Source organism: Pleurodeles waltl, chromosome 7 (assembly GCF_031143425.1).
Source record: "Pleurodeles waltl isolate 20211129_DDA chromosome 7, aPleWal1.hap1.20221129, whole genome shotgun sequence".
Lineage (NCBI taxonomy): Eukaryota > Metazoa > Chordata > Amphibia > Caudata > Salamandridae > Pleurodeles > Pleurodeles waltl.
Window position 1 is genome coordinate 1431024750 of NC_090446.1, and position 25897 is coordinate 1431050646.

The 25897-nt window shown below is 47.2% G+C and overlaps 1 protein-coding gene across 1 annotated transcript in view; it reads left to right on the plus strand.

Annotated features, from left to right (window-relative positions):
* The first annotated feature begins 4309 nt into the window (after positions 1 to 4309).
* Positions 4310 to 25897, plus strand: part of GRAMD1A (GRAM domain containing 1A) — a 679043-nt gene continuing 657455 nt past the window's right edge. Inside the window, exon 1 of the mRNA XM_069201060.1 lies at positions 4310 to 5346. Within this exon, the coding sequence (XP_069057161.1) occupies positions 5009 to 5346 (338 nt within the window). The 5' untranslated portion in view covers positions 4310 to 5008. The remainder of the gene's footprint in view (positions 5347 to 25897) is intronic.

Below are 25897 nucleotides of genomic sequence, written 5' to 3' on the forward strand. Positions count from 1 at the left end.
CCCTCTTGAGGACCCCCCTCACAGAGTGCAAATTGCTTGAAACCTTGGGACAATTGGCGGTAAAACTCTGAGTCACAGTGGGTTTCCCGTGGAGTTTTTTCGGTTGCATACTGACAGTTGCATGCTTGCAGAGGCTGCCGGACAAGGGGCTCTGCTGGAGGATCTACGGATGGCTGAGATAGTGGTGATACATAAACCAGGAAGACTACCAGAGCAGTGTTCATCCTACCACCAGATCTCCCTACTTAACATGGAAGTGAATATAGTGGTGAAGGCCCTCACAAACTCCCTTACTAAGTTATATCTACACTTGTGTCACATGATCAATCCAGTTTTATGCCGGAAAGGGTGACACAACATAATATTAGAAAACTCTATAATGCCATAGCTATGAGTGGTAGCCTACAAGACCCACTGACACTGTTCCTGGCTGACTTTGAAAAAGTCTTAGACTCAGCTGGGATCACCAGTTTCCTCTCCTTAGGAACTATAACTTGGGCCCAAGATTATACGGCTATGTCATACACATACTGTAGGGCTAACATCAGGATTTGGTGGTGACTCAAAAAGTTAAGGGATCTGGCAGGGCTGTACCCTTTCCCTACTCCTTTCTGCTTTAGTGATAGAACCGCTAGCACACTGGATCCGGGTACAAGTACAAATTTGGGGTTTCTGGTGGGCACAAGGAATAGATGATAAACTCACACAATACACGGTTGACATACTGGTTTTCCTATCAGATCTGCAGTGATCCTGTTACCTGGACCTGTTACAGGTCCTCCACATATTTAGTACTTTTTCTGAACTGTGTCTCAGCAAGACCAAATCCTCTTTATATATGATTGGTGACCAGCCGGTTGACCTGACATGGGTGAGAAACATTAGAAAGACAAAGGGTAAGCTCCGATTTGGGTTGGTATATGTTACCCCAGACCACCAGGGAGCGTGGCATAGCAACATTTAACCTAGATGCAGACATCTCGTTCTGGTGGGCCCGGCCCTTGTCACTCCTGGGTTGATCAGCTATCCTCAAGATGGTCTCACGTCTCACTGCCCTGAATTCTCTATCAGCGGCAGAAATACCCCTAAATGATACTTAAGACATTTTTCGCTATACTGGAAGGGATCCTATGGAAGTTTTTGTGTAACAGTGGCACTACCAGGATTGGACTGAATAAATGTTGTAAGTCCACATATGACGAGGGAATAGCAACAGCGGACATAACTTCCTACTATCGGGCCACCCAACTGATGGTCCTCTACAAATGCTGGCATGATGCTGACGCAGATCAGGCATTTGCTGCTGAGCAATGAGCAATGCAGGGTACTTCCCTACTACACCTCGTCTATGGAGGCACACACACACTGAATCTCCCTCCGGTCACATTAGTAGTACTGTAAACTTGCCACAAATAAATCATAGGAGTGGGGGAGCAGACTCTCAGACAGGGCTCACCTGTGGCAGGGTAAATCGACTCCTCTAGGTTAACTGCCGGGAGGGCTTTCATATATGGGATAATGTCAGTATCTCCATATTAAGGGGTGTGATGTGAGGTACCACTATATAATAATTTGCAAGCATTACAAGCGGATTTTGACCTCCACCGCAGCCAATTCTTCCAATACCTCCAACTCCATCATGCACTGACACCCTACTTTGGGGCCCTAGAGGATCTGTTGACAGCCAGCCCCCTAGAGAATAAATTATTTCACAGATATATCGAACCTAGTTACTTAACACCCCTTACACAGTCCAGAAACTCTGAGAGGCCGGGGAATCAGACCTAGGCCAGCTAGAAGAAAGGGATTGAAGAGAAGCTCTTGCTCCCCCACAGAAGGTGGTGATTGTGCCACAGTTCAGTTGCTTTCAGTTTTACTACCTCCACAGTACACACTGGATGAGGTATAATTGTGGAAATGGGGTCTGATCCCCTACCTAAGGTGTTTGCATGGTCAATGGGAGGTAGGAGACCTACTTCATGCAGTACGGTCCAGTAGGCAGCTGACCTCCTTTTGGGATTGGATGTTCTCCACACATGGGGAGGTGCTAGACTGGAGTATCCCAAGAAACCAAAAGCTATTGCTGCTACATATACAGGCAGACCTGGACAGCAGCAGATATCAGATGGCACTGCTTTGGATTTCCCTAATAGTTGCTAATACAGACATTGCAAAACATTGGAATAATAAAACACCCCCGACCTGGAAGATTGGAAAAAAGGGCTAGGCTATTGCATTAGGTTGTAGATACCAATTGACATGGTCAGAGGTTGCCCACACAAACATTCAAAGATCTGGAGACAGTGGTCCCAATACAGAGGAATCCTGCTTCAACCCAACAGGGTTTGACAGGGGGTCCATAAAGGATGAAATCCAGACCTTTTCTAACCCTGGACAGGAAGTGGACTGAGGAGCTATGGGAGGGAGGAAGGGTAGTAAGAGAGAGGGACGAGACACTGTTGATTCATTGGTCCTTTATGCCAGAATATTGAACTGAGACTATCATATTGTTGTAAATCTGACTATGGAGAAAATACCTATAAAATGTTTTCCAAAAAATAGATTGTGAAACCTGGGTACAAAGCAACTTTGATTCATTGTGCTAGCATTTTCCTGGCCAGAGACAAAGACACACTCTAGGGTAGTTACTGTTGTATATAAATTAATGAGTTGCAAACACTTAGCAAAAAAATGTGTTCTCATTGCTTGCTCAATACCTTTACTTCTGCTCTTTTTTCTTTTGACAAGCTTACTTAGGCACTGTGTTGCTTCCTTTGCCCTAGCACTTAATTCTTTCTCATCTTTGGTCTTGCATTACCAAGTTGGAGGCATTCAGGTTATCTCTGTCTGTGGTTAGCATCTCTTTTGTTCCACAGCTGGACATCCTGATAAGGACAAAAGGGGTGGTGCCTACTGAACAAACAATGCTAATGAATGTAACTCATAAGTTGGGGGATGACCATCTCCTACTATGTCTTCTTTGACTATTGAACCATATTGTGGGTCTTGAAACAGTTTTCATGTTCTGGCTTGTGTTATCACTCATTAATAGACACGGGGCAGTGAACAAAGCAGTTTAATATTTTATGTGATTTATTAAAAATAGAGAAAATGATTTAAGGCACACAACTCAAATTAGTATTTCTCAGTTACATCTGCCATAAATCCATAACACATTATACAGTAGGACTAGATTGTGTGGAGTAAGAGAGTGAAACAAAAATTTAAGTAAAGGTGTGAATAAAGACAGAGGCTGAACGTTAAAGAAAGAAAAAACAGATGCTAGGGTACAAAAACAAATCTCTTGAAGAAGATGGCATCTGCTTTGCAGGGCTATTGCAATTTTACCTCTTTTGCAGAATTTCCACCGAAGCTTCACCAGGACAAAATAGGGTACATGCTTCGCCCGATTTTAAGTTTTAATCTTTCACTCAGCTGTCTTCCAGAAAAAAATGCCTCACTATCTGAACTGTGGAGCACTTCAGGGCAATTTAACAATAGTTACAATGTTTTTAAATTGTGAATAGTGCAGATATAAAGGTTCTAAGGAAATGCCACACTTTCTAACTGTCCGTTAACTACATTGTGCTTGGTCCATTCATTGAGGGCCTACAGGTAAAATATTATGTGGTTACATCCATGCCAAAACCTTCAAAGGCCAAGTACTGGGGAAAAACAATGATCCACACAGCTGAATTAATAATACCGCATGACTATAGCAGGATAGAACACTGTACACTGAAGTAGTACACGGTGGGGCACAAATTGAAAGCAAAGGGTGACCTGAAGCGTACCTGTGTTTTAACTGTTGGTATCTATTTCCCCTCTCAGGTACTATAAGGCGAGGGCATGGATTTCAATACAATCCGGATCTCTATAAACTTCACTTGTAAAAGGCTAGTTCTTGATCAGTTCTGCACATGTAAAAATCAGTGTTGAATGAACAAAGGATACAAATACACATTATGTGTAGGATTTTTTCTATTTTGTCTTATGGTCATATACGTGGTTAGTTAAAGTTGTGCTGAGATTTCTTAGGTGGGAGTGGTCTGAATTGCTGAAAACGTGTATTTAAAAATAAAAAAAAGCCCATATGCCATATAAGGAACCAACATTATACGTCAGTCAACAGATGCAGCTCTTTTGCACTAACAGACTTAACCCAAAACATTATGTTAGCCTGGTGTATGATTAGAAAAGCAGTAATAAATATTGAAATTGAAATGATTTTCCTTTATGCTTTTCTGAATGCCTAACATATTTTTTTTGTTTTTTTTGTTTACAGACTCTCAGGGATTCATTTTTCAGTTGGCAGAATATCAGCTAAATGAGTAGCAAGTAACTCTGCAAAGTCTGCTCCATCCTTGATGTGCCAACTTGATGCAGTTGACCTTGCTTTACAGGCGTCCTTCTAACTCTTCAGGGGGAAACGGGACACTGTTGACCTGCTCCCATTTGTCCCTTGCCTTCTCTGCCAACCAGGGCTTCCATGGCATGGTGATGTCAGTGTGAGAATTCCCAAGTGCCTTAACCAAGCGGGCATGGACATTTCAAAGACCAAGGATCCTTCTTGCCATTGGATGCTTGAGGCTGCCACATTTTGCTGCCTGCTATTTCCTTAGCCCACACTACCTCACGAAGAGGAACGGTGCAACAGAAGATGTAAAAACAAGAAATAGCAAGTGCCCTTCTGCTGACCGGGAAAGCAAGATACGAAGCTCTGATATGAATTCAGGATTTCTTAAGTGCCCAAAAGTAGCTGTTTGTAAGACTAGGATATCTGGTGGAATAGTTTGTTGACTATTGGGATGCTTAAACTATGTCTCACTTTAGATTCCTTCTGTCAGCTCTCCCCTGGTCACAGCCTTCTTGAGATTTCACTAAAAGGATCTACTTGCAAGAAAATACTGAGTAGATCGACAAAAAGTACCAGCCCACTGATGCATACACTTTGAGTGTACCCTTGTAGAACAGTTCTGTGAATCTACAGCATACTTAAAACGTTACTATGGCAGGGACCTTGCAGCCCCCCTCCCTACAGTTCCCCACAGCTGAGGAAAAATCAACCAGTTGGTCCTGTGCTTCCACTCCAACCCTAAGGAGAAAACGTTTTAAGCTACGCCGAGGTCCAAGGGACCAGAGATCAGAGCCAGAGATGGAGTCCAGTGGACACACAGCTTCAGCTCACAGGTACCTGAAGCCCCCCTCCATTGAGATCACTCCATCCAGTGACGAAGATGCTCCCTGGTCCAACTGCTCCACTCCTAGTGCCTCACCCCGCCGCCGTCGCACCTTACTGCGGAAGTGGCTAAGCATTCGAGAGAAAAAAGGCAGCTCTGCACCCAGGTAAGAGACAACTTTGTGAATCCAACACCGCAAATTCTTGGGATTGGAAACTCTTGGGGGAATATAGAGCACTGTTCTAAAGAATCAAACACTGTGGTCTTTGCTCTTAGAAGTCAGACTTCTTTTGTCAGTGGAGACTTTATTTTTATTGATGAGGCAACAAAATGTATACAGTGAAAATACAACTTGCCTTTATAAAGAAATATATAGATTGCAATTATGAAATGAACAAATGTATATTTACTGATCCAATTTTTGCTTATTGAATGTCGTTATTTATCATGCTGTTTAGTTGCTAAATGTTCTTCTGTTTCTAAAGTCCACAGCCGGGCTGGAAAGAGAGAATAACATGCTCATTGTGTTATTTTCATACTTATTTTTGTTTAGTTGCTATGAGTATATTTTTAAACTATCGCGGGCATTGATTGTCTATACATGGCGCTGTAAATATATTTTTCTATATAGATAATCATTATTAGTTCTTTACAACCTTAAATAGAGGTATACAAAGTTTTCAGTGGGTATACGTTTAGGATGCATGCAGGTCATAGTAATGTACAGGCTGAATACAAACACGGTGTGATGGTTCTTGGCAGAAGACCAAGGAAAAGTTATCCAATAGTGGTCATAGAAAATAAAACAAGCATTTGCAATGCAATGGGTCTCGCGTTTGCTCGAGTTAGAGCTATTAGCTTTGTAAATTCCTAACTGGACTTTTTTGCCACAAAAATTGGAAATGTAAAGTTAAACAGTTGACATAAGCAAGACAATTCAAAGCGTCATGGCCACCATGAGCATGAGCACGAAGGAGAGACACAAAAGGAAAAAGAAGTTCACTCACAGTCAGACATATCGGCAAATGTGCAATTATCTATGTAACAGGGTCGGTCCCCAAGATGGAAACAAAACCGCCACAAGGCAGAACAAATGTAAAGCATTTCCCAATGTCATCAAAGGCTTTTTGAAAGGCAAGCCCACAAACGAGTGAAAGTGATGGGCATGAGGTGTGCGTGGTTAAAAGCCCACAGATAGACTACAACATGTCGGAAAAGCAGCATTTCTGCGCTGCTATGCTCGACTTAAAAACTGTAAATTTGTTATTGATTCACTTGCTTTGCCATACTGCGATCTCTCGGCTGGGCTTCTGGCCTCCACTTCGAGTGAAGACTGACTCGTGTTCCAGGAGTGGCTCCTTCCAATGGCGAAGGAGCTTCCCCCCACTGGCTGAGCCACAAACTGAAAAATAAAACAATATATCATTATTGTTTTATTTTTTAGCTCCTGGCTCAGCCAGCAGCATGTGAAGAGAGGGGCTGGGCTTCGGCCACAGGAGGGGTAAAAGGGGAGGGGAGTGGAGTCTGTGCACTTCTAAATGCTCATGTGTGTTTGGTTGGCCGGTCAATCACACATCCGCACTTAGGTTTCTCCAACCCAGCGGTGTGCTACACCGCTCTCCAGGTTGGAGAAACTGCACGGCCTTCAGTGCACTGTCTGAGCGGCAGAACAAGCCATTCAGACCAATCCTGGTGCTGCTCTCATGCTAGGTTTAGCATGAGTGCAGCACCAGGATTGCTGGGGAGCCTGTGCTGGTGTCCCAGGGAATGCTGGGACACCAGAAGAAGAGGAGAGGAGTGAGGCGGCAGGTACGTTTATTTTTTTTTAATTTTTTTTTTTATTCCGGCTGTCCCTTCCCCTGCCCGCCTCTCCCCTTGAGATTTGTGGTGGCCGCCTATGTTGTGTTCAATGCACATGTAGCATGGGTTAGCGAGGGCGAATGGGGGATCTGCATGTGTTCACCTTCTACTTATTCACACTGGGCCAGTCCTATGGGTGCAGAAGACTAAAAACCTACTGATTATTTTTATTATATTTAAAAAATATTTTGAAATCTTACAAGAAATTTCATTGACCGCTGCCGAGCAGCAGATTCTAAATTGATGACAAAGTCCCAGGAGGACAAAGGGCAAATTGTTGACAGATTTGTAAATAAGGAATCAGCCGATTAATTTAATTGTTTTTTTTGGCTAAACAAATCAGGCACAGATCACCTTTGCCTAGGGGCACCCCCTTCGCCTTGAAGCCGATGGGAAGTGCCACAGGATGGCGGTGTGTGAGTAAATGATTTACAGGGTTAGGAAGTGGAAGCCAGAAATATATGGTACTAGTCTGCTAAAGATAAAGCAGAAAGGTAAAGCGCAAAATAATAGGAATGAGAAGAGTGACAGTACCAATGAAATCTTACCGGCGCTGGTATCTTGTATCTAGGCTTACCAGGACGTATAGGTTTGTAGTGTACAAGTTGGTATTAATTAAACACGTTAGAGTACGCTCACCCTAGGATCAATTGGCTATGAAGCACTTTACAGAGCAGTAAATGTGTCTCTAGAAAGCAGCAGCCAGCTAGGGTAGAAAATCGGATCCCAAAGAATACATTGAGTCATAAAGAAATATAGGGGGTCATTCTGACCCTGGCGGGAAAAGGCAGTTACCGCCGGTCAGAAGACCGCCATAACACCGCCGCGGCCGCAGTAACCCGCCAGGGTCATTCTGACCCACAACTGCCAAACCGCCAAAAACCCGACCTCCACTGAAGGCCGCCACATCAGCAGTCAGCGATAAACTGGAGATGACCAAACCTCCACCGTCACGCCAACAGAAATACGCCCATGCCATTACGACCCACGAATCCACGCGGCGGTCTTTCAACCGCGGTATCCCATTGGCGGTACACACCGCCGCGGTCAAAATACACACACATCTACAAAACACTGCCACATTGGACAATTACAAATACACACACCTGATACACATACAAACACCACTCCCACACAATCAATACGATATAAAACACACACCCACATCACCCACAAACCCCCACAAATCGAAATTCAGAGACAAGGCACAATACACAGAGAGAGAGCACAGGGAACGCAAACCACAACACACACAGGAACCCAACATCATCCCCCACACTACATCTACGCACAAAACACCACACACCACTACACTCATCACCACAAACACCACCCCACACCTCATCCACACCACCCCATGGCACCCCAAAGACACCCCAGGTTCTCGGACCAAGAACTCAGGGTCATGGTGGAGGAAATAATTAGGGTAGAGCCCCAGCTCTTCGGCACACAGGTGCAGCACACCACAATAGCCAGGAAGGCGGAGCTATGGCAAAGGATCGTCGACCGGGTCAACGCTGTGGGACAGCATCCCAGAAATTGGGAAGACATCCGAAAGCGCTGGAACGACGTACGGGGGAAGGTGCGGACGATGGTGTCAAGACACAACATCGCTGTGCAGAAGACTGGCGGCCGACCCCCACCCACTCCACCCGAATTCACAGCATGGGAGCAAGAGGTCTTGAACATCCTGCATCCTGAGGGCCTCGCTGGAGTAGGCGGAGGAATGGACTCTGGTAAGTCTAATCTCAACTACTTCACCCCCCCCTACCACCAGCATGCCAACCCACACCCCCACCCTCACCCCCAACCCCCCAGCACATATCCTCCCAGCTAATGTCTCACCAGCACAACCCACCCAAACCAACACCAACCCCTGAATGCCAACACAAACCATGGACACCCATCACCTAAGCATGACCACTGCACATACCCATCCCCCCCCCCCAAACCACCCTCACAACTCCTCCCACAAGGGAATGCCAGCACTGGGGGACAAGGGCACCCACAAATCGCACGCCATGGCACACACAGAAGCAATAACCATACTCTTTTACCCCTGCAGGGCCCGAACGCCAACACACCGGCCCGGAGGGTCCAGAAATGTCCACCCCACCCCCAGAACAGGCCCCCAGTGATGACAGCAGCTCTGTCGACCTAGAACCTGATGACCAGCCCGGACCATCGGGGACCTCTAGACAGTCGGTTCCCCTCAGGCAGCCACAGGCCACAGCAGACCTACCCCCCTCTGGAAACCCCAGCACAGCACCCACCCAGCGGGCCCATGCCTCTGTCTCCAGGACAGGTCAAGCAGCGGTGTGTCTACCACTACAGGGCACCCAGGGCAACCCACCACCCCAACAACAACAGGGACCTGGGGGCAGTGGTAGTGGGCACACCGTCCAGGGGACAGAGGCCCAGGAACAAAGGGGAACTGGGAGGGCTGCTGTGCGACAGAGGGAGGACAGGCCTAGGGAACCCACTGTCCAAGAGGCCCTCACCACCATCATGGGAGCGTACCACCACTCCCAAGAGACGATGGCGACGGTCCTGGCCAGGTTCGAGGAGATCCAGGCCATGCAGGAGGGCCAGTACATGGGGTTCCGGGAAGAACTGTGCAGCATCAGTTCCGCAATGGGTACAATCGTGGTGGCACTCAACCAGATTGTCACCACATTGCGGGACCATGTGGCCCCCCAAAGGGCCCCTGCCACTAGCATGGAGGAAGAACAGCCCACCACCTCCGCCGGCGCTAGTGGTCAGGAGGCCCCGACACAACAGCAACGGGCCACCCGGACCCCACCCCCTGCAGAACAAGAACCACCCCACAAGAAAGGCCTGAGATCTAGGAAGAATAGGATGTCAAGACCCCCGCCATGCACGGATCCCCCCGGATGTCATCCCACTGTCCCACTTGTTCACCCTGTCCAACCTTGAACTGCCCCTGCTCCACCTTCCACAGGCATATGGACAATGCACCTGTGCGAACGAGAGTCTGGACTCTGCCATGGACATGCCTCCGCCATCACCCATCACCCTTTTTGAACTATACACCAATTTTTGCACTTCAATAAACACAATTATTGCACAAAAACCATCTGGAGTCTGCTATTTATTTTTTAAACCAAATATATTCGATATAACCAACCAAAAATGTCCAATTACATTGTGATGACAACATACCAGTGTCACACAGCGGTAGTCCATGGGGAAATAAACCAGAGGGCACTCCGTGGGGACCAGATCACTGAAATAGGAAGGCAAATTCACAACTAAGTTACCATACATTGGGGTGAAAGGTCAGACAGTAGAGAGCCAGTACTGTTACAGATATAATAAAATGCAGGAGTAGATTCTTACCTGTGTGTTACTGGAAATACTGCAGTATCACTCTGTCCCTGTTGTCTGTGTCGTCCTCTTCGTCTTCCTCCTCTTCACTCTCCGCAGGCTCCACAGCGGCCACAACACCACCATCTGGACCATCCTCCTGCAGGAAAGGCACCTGGCGTCGGAAAGCCAGGTTGTGAAGCATGCAGCAGGCCACGATGATATGACACACCTTCTTTGGTGAGTACATTAGGGATCCACCTGTCATATGCAGGCACCTAAACCTGGCCTTCAGGAGGCCGAAGGTCCGCTCGATCACCCTCCTAGTACGCCCATGGGCCTCATTGTACCGTTCCTCTGCCCTTGTCCTGGGATTCCTCACTGGGGTCAATAGCCAAGGCAGGTTGGGGTAACCAGAGTCACCAATTAGCCACACACGCTGTCTCTGTAGCTGTTCCATCACATAAGGGATGCTGCTATTTCGCATGACGTACGCGTCATGCACTGACCCTGGGAACTTGGCATTTAAATGGGAGATGTACTGGTCAGCCAAACAGACCACCTGGACATTCATCGAATGATAACTTTTTCGGTTCCTGTACACCTGCTCATTGTCTTTTGGGGGGACCAAAGCCACATGGGTACCATCAATGGCACCAATGATATTGGGAATGTGTCCAAGGGCATAGAAATCACCCTTCACTGAAGGCAAGTCACCCACCTCAGGGAAAATGATGTAGCTCCGCATGTATTTCATCAGGGCAGACAACACTCTGGACAATACCCTTGAAAACATAGGCTGAGACATCCCAGATGAAATGGCCACTGTAGTTTGAAATGATCCACTAGCCAAAAAATTGAGTACTGACAGCACCTGCACTAGAGGCGGAATCCCTGTGGGTTGGCGGATGGGTGACATCAGGTCTGGCTCCAGCTGGGCACACAGTTCCTGTATAGTGGCACTGTTGAGTCTGTAGGTGAGTATGACATGTCGTTCTTCCATTGTCGACAGGTCCACCAGCGGTCTGTACACGGGAACATTCCTCCGTCTCCTCGCAAGTCCCAGCGGACGGTGCCTAGGAAGGACAACATGGAGCACAGAGTCAAGCAACCCACAGGTAAGTTCCCTGGATTGAATGGCTTGTATGAGTGTCGATGCAAGGCCTAGCCATGTGTGACGCAGTAGGAATTAAGCCATGTGGGCCCTTGAAATGGCGGCTGCCTGACCTGTGAAGTGTGACAATGTGAAGTGCGTTCATTGCGCTGGCGTGGCACGCCGTGGCGGTAGGCGGTCGGAGACCGCGGCGCAAAGCAGCATTGGTTAACATTGTACCCTATGGGTTTCAGGATCCAATGACGATGTGCGCCGGCGGTACGCACCGCCGCGGTACGCACCGCCGCGGGCGTGACCGCCATTTTCTCTCTGCTTAATCACACGAGACCTGAGCATCCACAGGAGAGGACCTATACTGCAAGTGCTGCTGTGACCTCGGTCTGGAAGTGACAATGGCTGCTGCGACTGGGGAAAGGGCCCCCGCCTTCAGTTCCGAAGAGTTGGAGAAGCTCGTGGACGGGGTCCTCCCCCAGTATGCGCTACTCTACGGTCCTCCAGACCAACAGGTGAGTACACGGGGGCCAATGTATAGTGGGCAATGCCTGTGATGAGTGGGGTGGATGTACGATGGAGGGGAGGGGAGCGAATTACGAATGCATGGCACGACAGATGAGAGCATGTGCCACATGGCAAGTTTGGGGAGGGGGGGCCACTCACATCGAGAATGCAGAAAAGTGATGATGTTTCTTTTCCCCCCCTGTACATGTCACATAGGTCAGCGCCCATCAGAAGATCGATATTTGGCGTGCCATCGCCAAGGACGTCCGGGCCCTGGGGGTCCACAACAGACGGGGCACCCACTGCCGCAAGAGGTGGGAGGACATCCGCCGCGGGAGCAGGAAGACCGCCGAGGCTCTGCTGGGGATGGCCTCCCAACCTAGGAGGGGTGCCAGTCGTACCTTGACCCCCCTGATGTCCCGGATCCTGGCGGTGGCCTACCCCGATTTAGATGGGCACTTGAGGACATCACAGCAGACACAAGGGGGTGAGTACCAGCACATTCAGCTATATTTGCGCGCAGTGGAGGTGCCTGGGTGGGGGAGGAGGGCTGTGGGTATCCCTAGGCCAGGGCGATTTCTGTAGGCTAGGCCCCTCCGTGAGGTATGGTCCTGTGCCCCCGCCCCCCACCTCTGTAGGGTGCCTAGTAACGCTATTCATGGACCTGTGTATTCTGTGTGGGCAGTTGTCGCCCATAGGCTTGTAGGGCATGTCCCAGTGAATGAGTAGTGTACCCCAAGTGCGCAGCGTAGTGCAGGGGGCTTCTGTGTCTGTCCTCTCCGCCAACGGTGTTCCCAATGCATGCACTCAACTTGTCTTTATTTCTCCACCCCCCCCCATTTTCTTTGTTTTTCTGTGAATGTGTGCATTAGCATCATCAGGCGGAGGAGAAGTGGCATCGGCGCAAGAGGGAGCTGCATCTCACATGGCCCCGGAGGGCCATGCAACGGACTCCGACATGACCAGTGAGACGGAGGGCGAGGGGGGCTCCACCACGGGGACCCGTGCAGACGTCAGTGACAACGACACGTCCTCGGATGGGAGCTCCCTTGCGGTGGCGGCAACATCCGTGCCCACCGAAACTACAGGTACAGCCGCCACCCAGCGCACCAGCTCCGCCCTCCCAGCAGCCCCTCGGCCTTGGACCCGTGCCCGCACGGCCAGGAAGGCGGCCATCTCCTTCGCCCCAGGCACCTCAGGCCCTGCCCCAGTCACCCCTGCTGCCCTCAGTGAGGAGGTCATTGACCTCCTGAGGACCATCATTGTTGGGCAGTCTACCCTTTTGAATGCCATCCAGGGTGTGGAGAGGGAGGTGCATCAAAGCAATGCATACCTGGAGGGCCTTCATTCGGGTCAGGCTGCCCAGCAGCGATCGTTCAACGCTCTGGCCTCAGCACTGACGGCAGCGATTGTCCCTGTCTCCAGCCTCCCTCTTCTCACTCCCTCCACCCAGTCCCACTCCCCTGTTCCTCTGCATATCCCATCCACACCTACAGACCAGCCTGCACACACCTCAACTCCCAAGGGAAGCTCATCCAGACATAAGCACCACAGAACACACAAGCATTCACACAAGCAACATACAGATGCAGACATGCCAACAGCCACTACCTCCTCTGTGTCCCCCACCTCCTCGTCTCCCTCCTCCCTCCCTGTGACGTCTACACTCACACCTGCATGCACACCACCATCAGCCAGTACAGCCATCACCAGCACACCCTCCAGCCCAGTCCGCACACGTGCAGTCACCACCCCCACTGCCATGTACACGTCCCCTGTGTCCTCTCCCAGTGTGTCTGTCACCCCCGCTTCCAAACCACACAAACGCAGGCAGGCACCCAACCAACAGCCATCCACCTCACGTCAGCCTCCAGCCCAAGCACCTGCACCCAAAGACACCAGACTTGACTCGCCTACAACCACATCCTCTTCCTCCACTCCCATACCCACTCCAGCTACCCTTCCCATTGCTCCTAAAAAACTATTCCTCTCTAAAGTGAACATCTTTTCCTCACCTGACCCACCCCCTCCATCTCATAAGAGTTCCAAAAACACCTCAGCCACCACCAGCCCAGCAACTCCCAAGAACGTTGTGCCTGGTTTTTGGAGTCCGCCCTTTCCTTGGGCAGGGACATCGGCCAGCAGCAAAGGCACAGCCAGCCCCCCCCCTGGGAAGAGGAGCAAAAAACTGAAGGGCAGGCGCGAGAGGCCTGATACGCCTGCCCCCAAGGAGGGTAGCCTTGCACCGTCACCTGCCACATCGGGTAAGGGAGCCAAGGGCCACGGAGAGTCTGCCAAGGAGGGCAAGGGCAGCAAAGCGCAAAAGGCAGGGAGCAGCCGACCTGGCCATGAGGGCCCCACCAGCCCCATTCCGGGGGTATCGGAGGAGACCCAGGGCCCCAGGACTCCATCACAGGAGGGCCCCGCAACGGAAAGGTCCGATGCTGACTGAGCGGGAAGTATTGGCCAGGTGTGGTTCACTCGAAACACAAGACAGGCACTGCTGAACAGGGCCCCGCCGTGAGGAGCACCGCTGAACAGGGCAGAGCACCGCTGAACAGGGCCCCGCCGTGAGGAGAAACGCTGAACAGGGCCCGCCGTGAGAAGCACCGCTGAACAGGGCCCTCCTGTCAAGCACCGCTCCGCTGGGCCCTCCTGTCAAGCACCGCTCTGCTGGGCCCTCCTGTCAAGCACCGCTGGCCCATTGGCAGGCCCGGTTCTGTGTCGGGCAGGGCTTCACGAGGCACTCTGCCCACCATGCCTCCTCCATGACCAGTGGACTCTGTAATCCACCTGATGGACTGTGGCTTTGCACTCCCCAGGATGGCACAGTGGGCAGTCCACCCACTGTAGAGACTTGAGAGACTGTGGCTTTGCACTCCCCAGGATGGCACAGTGGGCAATCCACCCACTGTAGAGACTTGAGAGACTGTGGCTTTGCACTCCCCAGGATGGCACAGTGGGCATGGAGGCCCTTCGTGGAACTGGCGTCGTGGACTCATGTGGCTGAGGTGCCCCCCCTTCCCTTCCCCCTGAGGTGCCAGTATTTTATTTTTGTGATGCCCCAGCAGTGTTCTCTCCAATGGACTCGATCTCGTGTGTGGGCTTTGCCCATGTGTTGCTGCACATTGGCCCACGGACATTTGAACTTTGCAAAACTGTGCCGGACTTTTGCTACTTGTATATATATAGTTCTAGATGTGTAATTGTTCTTTATATATTGCTAAGTTCGCTATACTTAATTATTGCTATAATATAGTTCTATTTTTACAATCATTGCCTTTTGTCTTTGCATTTTTGTTTTGGGGGTTTGGGGGTGTCACTCTGACTTTTTAATCTGCATTGGTGTGTAGGTATTTCGGTGGGGGTGAGGGTGGGGGTGGGTGTGTGGCGTATGTGTGTGCCCGTAACCTTTCCTCCTCCTGTGTCGTAGGTGCAGTACTCACCGTTGTCGTCTGCGGCGACGTTTGTGATCCTGGAAGAAGAGCAGGAAGGCAATGGCTGGGAGGATGTGGAGTTCCGGTTCCATGCTGTTCCGATTCCGCGTGGAGTGTGTCGAGGTGAGCTTTTTCCATTGGAAATGTCTGTTTCCGCCGTGTTTTTATCGGCGGGGCTCCCGCCCCGGAAAAGGTGGCGGATTGGTGAGTCGTGATAGGGTGGGCGGTACATTGTCTGCCGCCTGGCTGTTGGCGGTGACCGCCGCGCTGTTTGTTTGTGCCGCCATGGCGGTCGGAGTGTTAAAGCGGCGGCCTGTGTTGGCGGTTCCCGCCAGGGTCAGAATTCCATTTTTTGGACCGCCAGCCTGTTGGCGGGTTGGCCGCCGCTTTAACACTGACCGCCAGGGTCGGAATGACCCCCAAAATGTCCAAGAAAGATATGACTCAAATAGGTGAACTCAACAAATGACCCCACAAGGGGCCCTGGGGAACCTATCCCCCAGGGTCTTTAAGGGCAGGGGACACACAGCCCCATTCACCAATCCAATAGAGGTCCTCGGGACCCCATCCCCAGAGCAATTGCTTAAATATAGAGGAGGGGGTGCGCCCCCCCCCTCAAGAGCCTTAATAGGCACCAGAAACCCCATGCCGAATTCCCTAAAAAAAGGGGAGGGAGGGAGAAGCGCAGCCCTCCTCCCCAAGCCTTTATAGTCCCCAGGGACCCCATCCCCTGGGGCCTATGTTATAAATAAAGGGGAGGGGGCACATGGCACCCCCATCCCCATGCCCCCTTTGGGCCTGGGGATTCCTTCCCCCAGGGCATATAATAAATAAAGGGGAGTTGGTGTGTGGCCCTCATCCCCGATCTTCCTTGGGCCCCGGAACCCCATCCCCCAGGGCAATTATAAATACAGTTGAGAGGGTGGGTGGTCCCCCTCCACCTCCCTCTGCGGGCCCCAGGGACTCCATCCCCGGGGCCAGAGGTGGGTGCCCTGGTGCCCACCAAGGGCACCCACAAACCACTAGTTAGGGGTCCCAGGGCCCCTGTGGCCTTGGCCAGCTTCCCAAATACTGCAGGAGTAGGTAGTGCTCTGTCCCAAAGGTAGCACCTGCTTATCCTTGCTCCCACTGGGTGGAGGGAATATCTGTTTACCTACCCGCAGGACCGCTGGTGGGACACAGAAGTCTGCTCCCCGAGAGGAGCCTTTTTAAATCCCTTGGCAAGGGAGAACTGAGATGCCTTCCCTGAATGCTGGCAGGAATAGCATGTTTGCTTCCATCCAGCGGGAGAGTTAGAAATGCTCCAACCAAGCTGTAGCAAACTAATGTTTCCCTGCCCTCGCTGGTGTGGGCAGAGAAACTACTATGTCCCGGGGGTACGCTCCCCAGGACACAGTCTGTGAGCCGGCCGCAGGTGATGAGGTCCCAGGGGCCTTAAGAGGCTCAAAAAGGAGGGCCGCCCAGCCCTCCTCCCTTTTAATTTAACTTCGGCTCTGGGGAATGGGGTCCATCAGGACTTTTAAGGCTCAGGTGGTGGCCCGTACAGCCCCACTTCTCTTCATTTAAGTATCGACCCCGGGGGATGGGGTCCCCATGGCCTCTCAGAAACTTGTGAAGTGGAGCAACATGCCCCCTTCCCTACATAAACATGACGAACCCAGGGGATGGGGTCCATGGAACCTTTTTTAGGCTCACGGACTGGGAGGCCGTGCAAGCTCCCACCCCTTCATCAACATATCAGCCCCAGGGGATGGGGTCTCCAGAGCCTCCTAAAAGGGGGGTCATTCGCTCCCTCCCCGTAACTGGTGTATGCACTAGAGAACCTGGCCCACCGCAGGGGTATTTCTTTTTTTACAGTGCGCTTCTTAAACGTTTTGCAACTAATTCTTGGATCCTCTTCAAATTTGGGGCAAAATTAAAAAAACAAATATATATATTTGTTCCCAGGTGGGTCCACTAGGCCTAGGGTGTCAGGGTAGACCTCCCCTTCCCTCTTATTTATTGTTTTGCATTTTTATTAGGACTCCAGACTGACTCCAGTCCTAGCATGGCTGCAGCCACAGCGTTCTTGATCTGGTGGTAGTAAATCAGATCTCTCCAAGAGATCTGTCAGCCATTCGGATGCTCCGCAGAGTGAAATAATCACCATTTTTTAGCATTAATTGCTCAAAAACTACAGAATGGATTTAGTCCAAATCACAAATCACTCTTTCTGGGCCAAGATCTAGCTTTGTGCCAAATAGGGTGTGAATCGGTTCAGCGGTTTGGGCTGTAGCTTTGTCTCAAGTTTCTATGGAGAAATGAATGGGGAAAACACATTTTGGGGCCAACACTTTCTTGGCCCTCGCTTGACAAATCCCACAGAATCTTTCCATGTGCAAACTAATCAATAAGTAGCACTTTTGGAAAGTTTTGTGGAGATTCGTCAAATGGCACCAAAGTTATTAGGAACACAAACAAGGCATTTCCTATGGAATCACGATGCTAACTATAACTAGCCTATGGCGACCACCACTGTCATACAATCAAATATAAAAAGTGGAATGAAAATAGGCAAAAAGACAGTAAATTCTAGATTAGTGACAGAAACATCCTAATATTAATTTATCAAGTGGTTTCACTGTAGTGGTGTTAGGACACAGGTTTGTATACCTAGCAAAGACCCAGGTGTTGATGAGATCTAATCTTGAGTCTGCAGTGCCTCAAACCCTCACCATTTGGTCTAAAGGGCTGCGTTATTTGGTTACCAGGCAGGAAAACATAGACTTCCTCTCTGCCATGACAGGCTGCTAGGCCTCAGGAGAAACACCATCTTCTTCATAAATCTGGAAAGTGGGAGATCTAATTATGACACCTGTAGAGTGACACAATGATGGTTTACGGTTAAAGTTGCCCAAAAATAACAGAAATCTACCCGATGGTCTGAGACTTTTAAGACTTCAGGATCATCCACATCATTACATACACCCGGCTCATAGGTATGTGCTCTTTATAGAACAATTCCATGGCCCAGTAGCTCTATCCCGGTGCATCTGGTAATAAGTAAGATAGAATTGTTTATGATTTCATCAACGTCATTGTAGAAATAATGTTCTTTCGTGCAATGAGGAAACATCTGGATGGTGTGAGGTTTGCAACACCTACTGCATTTACTATAGTTTTTATGCTGAAACTCGGTCATTTGCAAACTGGGGGTTTGTGCAACTTGCAGTGCTGGGACATTCTGCTGTAATCTATGTCTCTAGTATGAGAGCTTCAGCAGGGATTGAAGGCGTAAATGAAGGCATATTCAGGAGTCTTCAAACGGCCTAATGGGCCTATCCACTATCTAAGATATGTTTATTATTGTCTGAAAGCCTTCAGTCACATAGTGTTTCATATGTTTCTTTTAATGGATGATATGTGAGAGAGAAGTGGCCTCTGAAGAGGGTCTTATTGAATCCAGAAGGTTTTTCTTAACATATGCTCCTACAAGGGAGTTAAATGATCTTCAATGTTGGGTAAAATAACCTAGTACATTCACCTTATGGCAGGAAAAAGGTGAGGCAGTAACACAACATACCATAAATACTCTACAAGAGGAATTCCATAAAACATATTATATGAAAAAATTCAAGCCCCTCACCTAAGTAGTGAAACAACAAAGAAAGCTGGATGACATGTGTCCAGACATATACCCACTTACCCCTTCTTTACTAAGAGAAGTAAACTGTAACTGGCACTTTAAGGAACTTGAAAATTTAGACTTGTCATAAGTGGATTACGCTGATGGGAGCACGTCCAGCTAAGATTTCACCGTGAAGACCCAAGAAATGACATCTACCTAGAGAGATAAGAACATGGCTAAATTCTACCTAATTAGTGACTGGGATCCAGCTGCCCCTCTGACTAGGCTGGTACTGTGTACCTAGCTGAATGCTGTGGTCCTTCGTACAGTTATAAATTGTACATATGTTTCTCACACACCTTCCGCCTTCGAATCACCAGGCTTGGGCCCATAAGTCAGTAACTCTTCCTCAGTGGTCATTACACATGGCATGAAAACACTATCCACAGCGGCTGAAATCGAAAAAACACCCTTGCAACCACTCCCCGCTGTATGGTCTAGCTTCCTATACTTGTAGGTAAGCAATTTCAGAACCTCGGAAAGGGGTAGTCAGTACTAAACAAATGCTACCATACAATATGTTGAGATATGTGTTCTCACATCAGTGTAAGGTATAGATGGTATGCTGACTCACACCTGGAAAACCTTGGCTATTAGGTGCTACACAAATATAGCTAGCAGTGGGAGTGTGCAGAAAGCAGGGTTTTAAATGTCTTGTGCTCCTTAATGATTTGACTATACCTCTGTGTAAGTAGATAATGTAACATTCCTTCCCAGGGGACCAACCACCACACTACAGACACTCCCTAAATTACAAAAATGATAATAGATTAGACGTGTTAAAGTCACAACTGAACAAGAAGAGTTGAGCCAGAGCCAAACCAGGAAAATGGTTCGGCCATAAAGCCAAAGAGTGAGTCGGGAAACAAATCTAGTCTGCAAATCAAAAAGATGACAAGTTAAAAAAATGGCACCTTAAAATGAAAAGGAATTTCATTATTTTGATATGTGTGCATTACAATAGATTTCTGCATTGTGACATTTACAAACATTTGTAGTTCTTAAAATAATTTGAATGATTTGAGAAAGACTTCCTGATAACTGTTAACTTTAATTAGACTTATTGGTCATTAATATTGTATAGGAGGTAACATTGCGTTCTAAAATTTAGATAAAAGCATAGCTCTATAAGGTTTATAATGCTAAGCCTGGTTTTATTGATTCATTAGTCGTTCCGAAACATGCTGAAACTGCATGGGTAAGAAAAATGCATCGCCCCACTACGAAGTTAGATAAAAGAAATAAAGTAGTCTATTTGCATGGTAATCTCACTGCCTTAACACTCAACACTGGACTTTCTGAAGAAGTCCAAAACTTCAGTAAAGACAGTAAGGTACATTAAAAATGCGTTATAAGGTCACAGAAGGGCAAGAATCTTGCTCTGAGGTTACATCCTGACAATAAAGTTAAAGTGGGTGCCACTTTGTTGTCATAATGTGTTACAGTAGTTCATGGTTTTGTGGTGTGCTACTTTCTTTCGTCTCTTTTATAAAGTTGCTTAAAAGGGAGGTGGAGGGCTTTGGTGGGTTTGAGGGGACAGATGTGGCCTAATGGCCAGAACTGCTGACTTTGGACCTGGGGAGCCGGGTCTGAGTCCCAGTTTTGGCTCAACATCCTGGGTTTCTGAGCAGATCACTTAGGGCCTGATTGTTATGTTGGTGGAAGGTGCACCCTGTCGCCCTTCCCACCACGTAATGGTCTGCCCACCAGATTTAAAAGCTGACAGACTTTTGGTCAAACATTGGTGGAGACTACTCCCTGTGTGCCGCAATTAGACCTCTACTATGGCCCAACAGAGTAAGGGCCGTCGGGGGTTGGCCTGTATGTCCCCCCACCTAATTTATATGGTCAGACATAAAAGTCAGTTTTCACCCCCCATCAATACCAGGTTGTAAGCAGCAGTAAAAACTGCAAAATGCCTTTTCACCATGAGAGATAACTCCCATGTACCATTGCCATATTGCTTCATCATGTTTGATAGAGTTGTACAGTAAAGTTACAATGCATTGTCAGGAACCATCTTGACAGCGTTTCGTTTGACAGCGGTTCCTGTCAATTAACTAAATATCTGCTGGCCAGACGGAAATTTATAAATTTGGCAGTCGGGGCCTTCACAAAGGCAATATCGTAAAGCAATCAATTGCCCTGCTGGAGGATGAACTGACTACCAGCAAATAAATTGAGCACTTAATCAGCTCCAGGTACCTAGAAAAAAAAAGAGTAAATCTGACCTTTTATCGTGTACTGTGGTGCTCATATAAAGGCCTCCATGCTCTTGGCCGCCGTTCATGCTATATAAAACTGCAAAAAAAAAAAAGATTGGGCTCCATTGCCAGATTATTTGCTCAACCTGTGGTTGGCCGTCCTTGGTTGCTCACCTTTATGATAGATCAGGCATAGCTAAAACATCCTCCAAATGTAAATCCAATGTTGAAATGGAGCAGGCCATGAATCAAAGTAGAAAAGCAGTTTATTCATGAGCCGTTCAGATGAGCTGCCGTGCATAGAAAGTCCAACTCCAAACTGTCTTGTAGCTCTAAGGAAACATTCTTCACATTCCTAAGTAAACAGCACACAAGGGCAAAGACACTTGACAGCACAAGACTACGTATCAGAAAAGACAATGGACTGACACGGATCATGGGACAGGAGATACAACACATCTCTTCCCTTCTTAGACACACAACGGCAAGACATTACACTTATGTAAAAAAACTAAAATACAAACAACATATAAATAGCCATACCATAAAATGGAAACAGCTGCAATACAAAAGAATAAGAAAACTATGCATAGTCTATTAAAAATGCAGGATGACAATCCTAGAATTTCTCCTGACTTCCAACTTACAAGGACTTGAATGGTTAAATTGTTGACATAGCACATCACAAGAAACTCTTGCAGAATCATCTTAATTTGCATCTTTTTCCACTGTGTAATTTTCATTCTCCTTCGCTGAAGAAGTATCAACATAACCCCTGGCATCAAAAAAGCCTTCGGGCAGAAACACATCTGAATGAACTGTACCATCTTTGACACAGATATCCTTTTGAGAAAACAGTCCTTATTAATTTTGATTTTGTTGAGGCTCTACCAACTACCATCAAGTAGTTTGACAAAACATTTAGCTTTGACACAATTGTTTTGTGGAGCAGATAACTTAGTATTACCTGTGGTGGCATTTCTAGAACTCTAAACTTTGGCCCAAACCTCCACTTCCAATTCGGATTCATTTGCACCATACTTGCAGTCATACCAAAGATTGTGTTTGCTATTGTTTAAAGTAGCTAACTCATACATATGCTGGTTAACTGCATAAGATTCGTATTTTCCCATCCAGTGGGGATTATTGTCAGAACGTGGGATTCTGTTTTTAAGCATCTCACATGATGAAAATCCTGATCTAGAGTGGGTGCCCTTTAGAATCCCCACATTGTTTTCAAGTATAAAATTCTTATCATCCCAGGAATTGGCTAAAGCAACTTGAATACCCACACAAAAAACCTTAAAAACACTTTCAACCATGCCTTTGCAGCTAGGTGCATAAAGAGGCAGGCGTTTATGACAAATATCATATTTGTTCAGAAAGTTAATCAATTTATAAGAAGTGAATTGCACTCTATTATTGGTAATTATAGACTTAGGAAACCTTCCTCTGGGAAAACATTATTTGAGAAATTCTGTAACAGTTTCTACACCACCAGATTGGTAATCAAATCTGAAAAGCCCAATGCAAAATATGAGTACTACTCACACAGTCCTACAAATTAGGACAATTGCCCTTTGGATGGAGCCTTTACTGCATTCACAAATGGCGTTGATAAGGGAATCTTTGGGTTTAATACCTTCCCTGGGTACACAATATCATTAATACTCTAATGTCTAATACTGTAATGTCATGCCACCCTTTCGTAGAGTATTTATGACAATCTTGACCTTTTTGTTGTGTTTTTCTAGTGTAGGTGCAGACACAAGAGTATTGTCTAAGTACTGTTTCACCATTTAAACCAACAAACGAACTAGCCATTAGTCTCTGAAATACTAAGACAGCAGATAATGACCCAAAAGGCATTCACAAACAACAGAAGGTGCAATTAGGGGGTAAGGAATGCTGTGAGTAGTTTACATTGAGGAGTTAATTGAATCTGTTGATAGACTGTCCTTAAATCCAGATCAAAAATTGCCCAATGTATATTTTGTGTAATGGGTGGCAATCTACGAGAATGTGTTTATTAAGGTATCTGAGATCAGTACACAATATCAACTTTCCAGAATTTTTTATCACCAGAACTATGAGGTAAACCTATCCAAAGGATTGTACGGGTTCGATAATGGCTTCTTTGCATTCCTGACACTTAGAGGTTTTTTTATTTATTTATTTATGCTTCACAGGAATAGTAGTCCTCTTTAACCTAATCTAGTGAAAATCCAGTGCCCTGACCCCAGTCAGTCCTTAAAAACATTTTTTTATTGTTTTTGTCTTTGAGCAACACAACAATTGCATTTAGAAACACAAAAAGTAGGATTTGCAGTTCTTGGTCTGAAAGTCATTTTAAGATTGTCTTGCTGTCTCCAACTTAGAAGGTGTTGATCTTTGTAGGGCACATACACCCTGCCTAAAATGTTGCTTCCCTTAAGTTGAATCTGTAGCACAAGAAAAACCTCTGAGCTGTCTATGGTGTTTCCTGCATATAAAAATATCTTGATGTCAGATCATAAAACACTTATCTATTCCAATTCCTTTGAAAAAATGAATAATCGATTACAATATATAGAAAACCATAGTCAGCCAGAACTTGAATAGCAATGTTATCAATTAACATTACATGCAGGTGGCATGTAGGGTTCTTCATCCTCTGTAAGGCTTTCATGTTATCTGACAACATTGACTCCAGGTTTTCTGAGACACATAGAATTACAATTTTGATTCACTTTCTTCCTTGTCACCTTCTTGGACTAAATACATTTTCCTTGTAAACTATCGGTTACAAATACTTACAAAATGCCCCATTTGTCTGAACTTGAAGTGAACTCTATTCAAAGCAGGACCGCTTTTAACAGCGGAATGATTTTTTAGCCACAGCTCAAGCTCAGGCACCACCTCTCAAGCTCAGGTAGACCGCATCACTGAAGCAGTTCAGGAAGGTCCTCAAGACCTGGCTCTTCGACTGAGCAGCATGCCCACATAAAGCACCTTGAGCCCCTGTGGGTCACGCTCTACAAATCCTTGATTGATTGACAGCAGAAGAATTTCTTGTTATACGAACTCCCATCCATCCATCCTTCTATCCACTCTGCAACCTATTAATTCTTCACTCCTTCTCCCATTCATCTCTTTACCCTGCCGTCTTTTACCTGTCCATCCACCTATCCATACCTTTACTCTGCCATGCATTCACCTGTCCATCAGTCTACTCATTCACTAACTCATCATCCATCTATCCCTTTACTCTGCTATTCTTTCACCTGTCCCTCCAACTATCCATCCTTCCCTTTAGTCTGTCATTCGTTAACCTGGCCATCCACCTAGCCATTCATCCATGCATCCCCTCATCCCTTCAGCCACTCACCCTATCACGCACTCATCCATCTACCCACCCATACATCCAGTCACTCATCCACCTTCTCTTCCTTCTTTCCCCCCTTCTTTCCTTGCATTATTCTTTCCTGCTTTCCCTTTTCTATTTACCCATTTTCTGTTCTTCCTTACTAACGCTTGATCTTCTGTTGATGTTAAACTTCTTAAGTGTGTTAATTATCAGGGTTTGCCGAGATGCAGACAGAAGAGGACCTTAAAGAACCCCATACCCTCTGCAACTGCTAAATCGAGGGGTTCGCAGGGCCTGTGTTTAGGCTTGAAGTGGGAAAAGCGAAATGCACACTTTTAGGGGAGGCGGTGGTCTTTGTAACTTGGAGAAATAATAGTTGAAGGCCTCTGCTCACACCACCACAACTGTTGCTAAAGGAGAGCAGGAACAATTTGAAGCTTCCTCACGGTAATTGGTAAGTACAATGAAGTATTGTCCATGATGACCTAATTGACGGAAACCAACTTCAAGAAAGCAATAAATCCGATGGCAGATGCCAGGGGCGCACAGGCAACAAATCCGAGTGGAAAAGTAGTTTATTCACGAGTCCTTCAGAGGAGCTGCCATGCAGAGAATGTCCCGCTGCAAATTGCCTTGCAGTTCTAAGGAAAACATTCTTCACATTCCTAAGTAAGCTACAGAGAAGGACAGAGACGCTTGACAGTGCTGGGCTACATATCGCGAGAGACAGTGACTGACACAGAGCACAAGACAGAACATACATTACAACCTGCGTCTACCAAAGCCATTAGCAGTACGGAAACTAAGTGAACTAGAAAGGGAAAACGCTTGAATTTGACAAATTCTATGTGAAAATAATGGCATTATGAGGAGAAGTAGTGAATAAATCCTTAAGGATAAATAGCTTATTACAACTTGTCAGCAAAATTCCAAAAGCAGATTTTATATATGCATAGACATTTCTATATCAATATATAAAGCGATGGATCTTTGAAAATATGTAAGAGGAAACATGAGGGTTGGAGAGATACTTGGGGCAAGGCATGGGGTCAAGGGTGGTGAGAGGATGAGGGGGGTTGTCAGGTGAGGGAAGGGGAGCAGAGAAGGCTCCTGCAGTTAAGTGCCTGCATGCCATACAGTCACTGAGAGTGGCCATTTGTGGACTGGACCAGAGAGACTGTGCAATGTCGCAGTTATTGGTGACATTGCCAGACAGAATCTAAAAGCCAGTGTTTGGACGTAAAACTCCTCTGCATGGTAACAG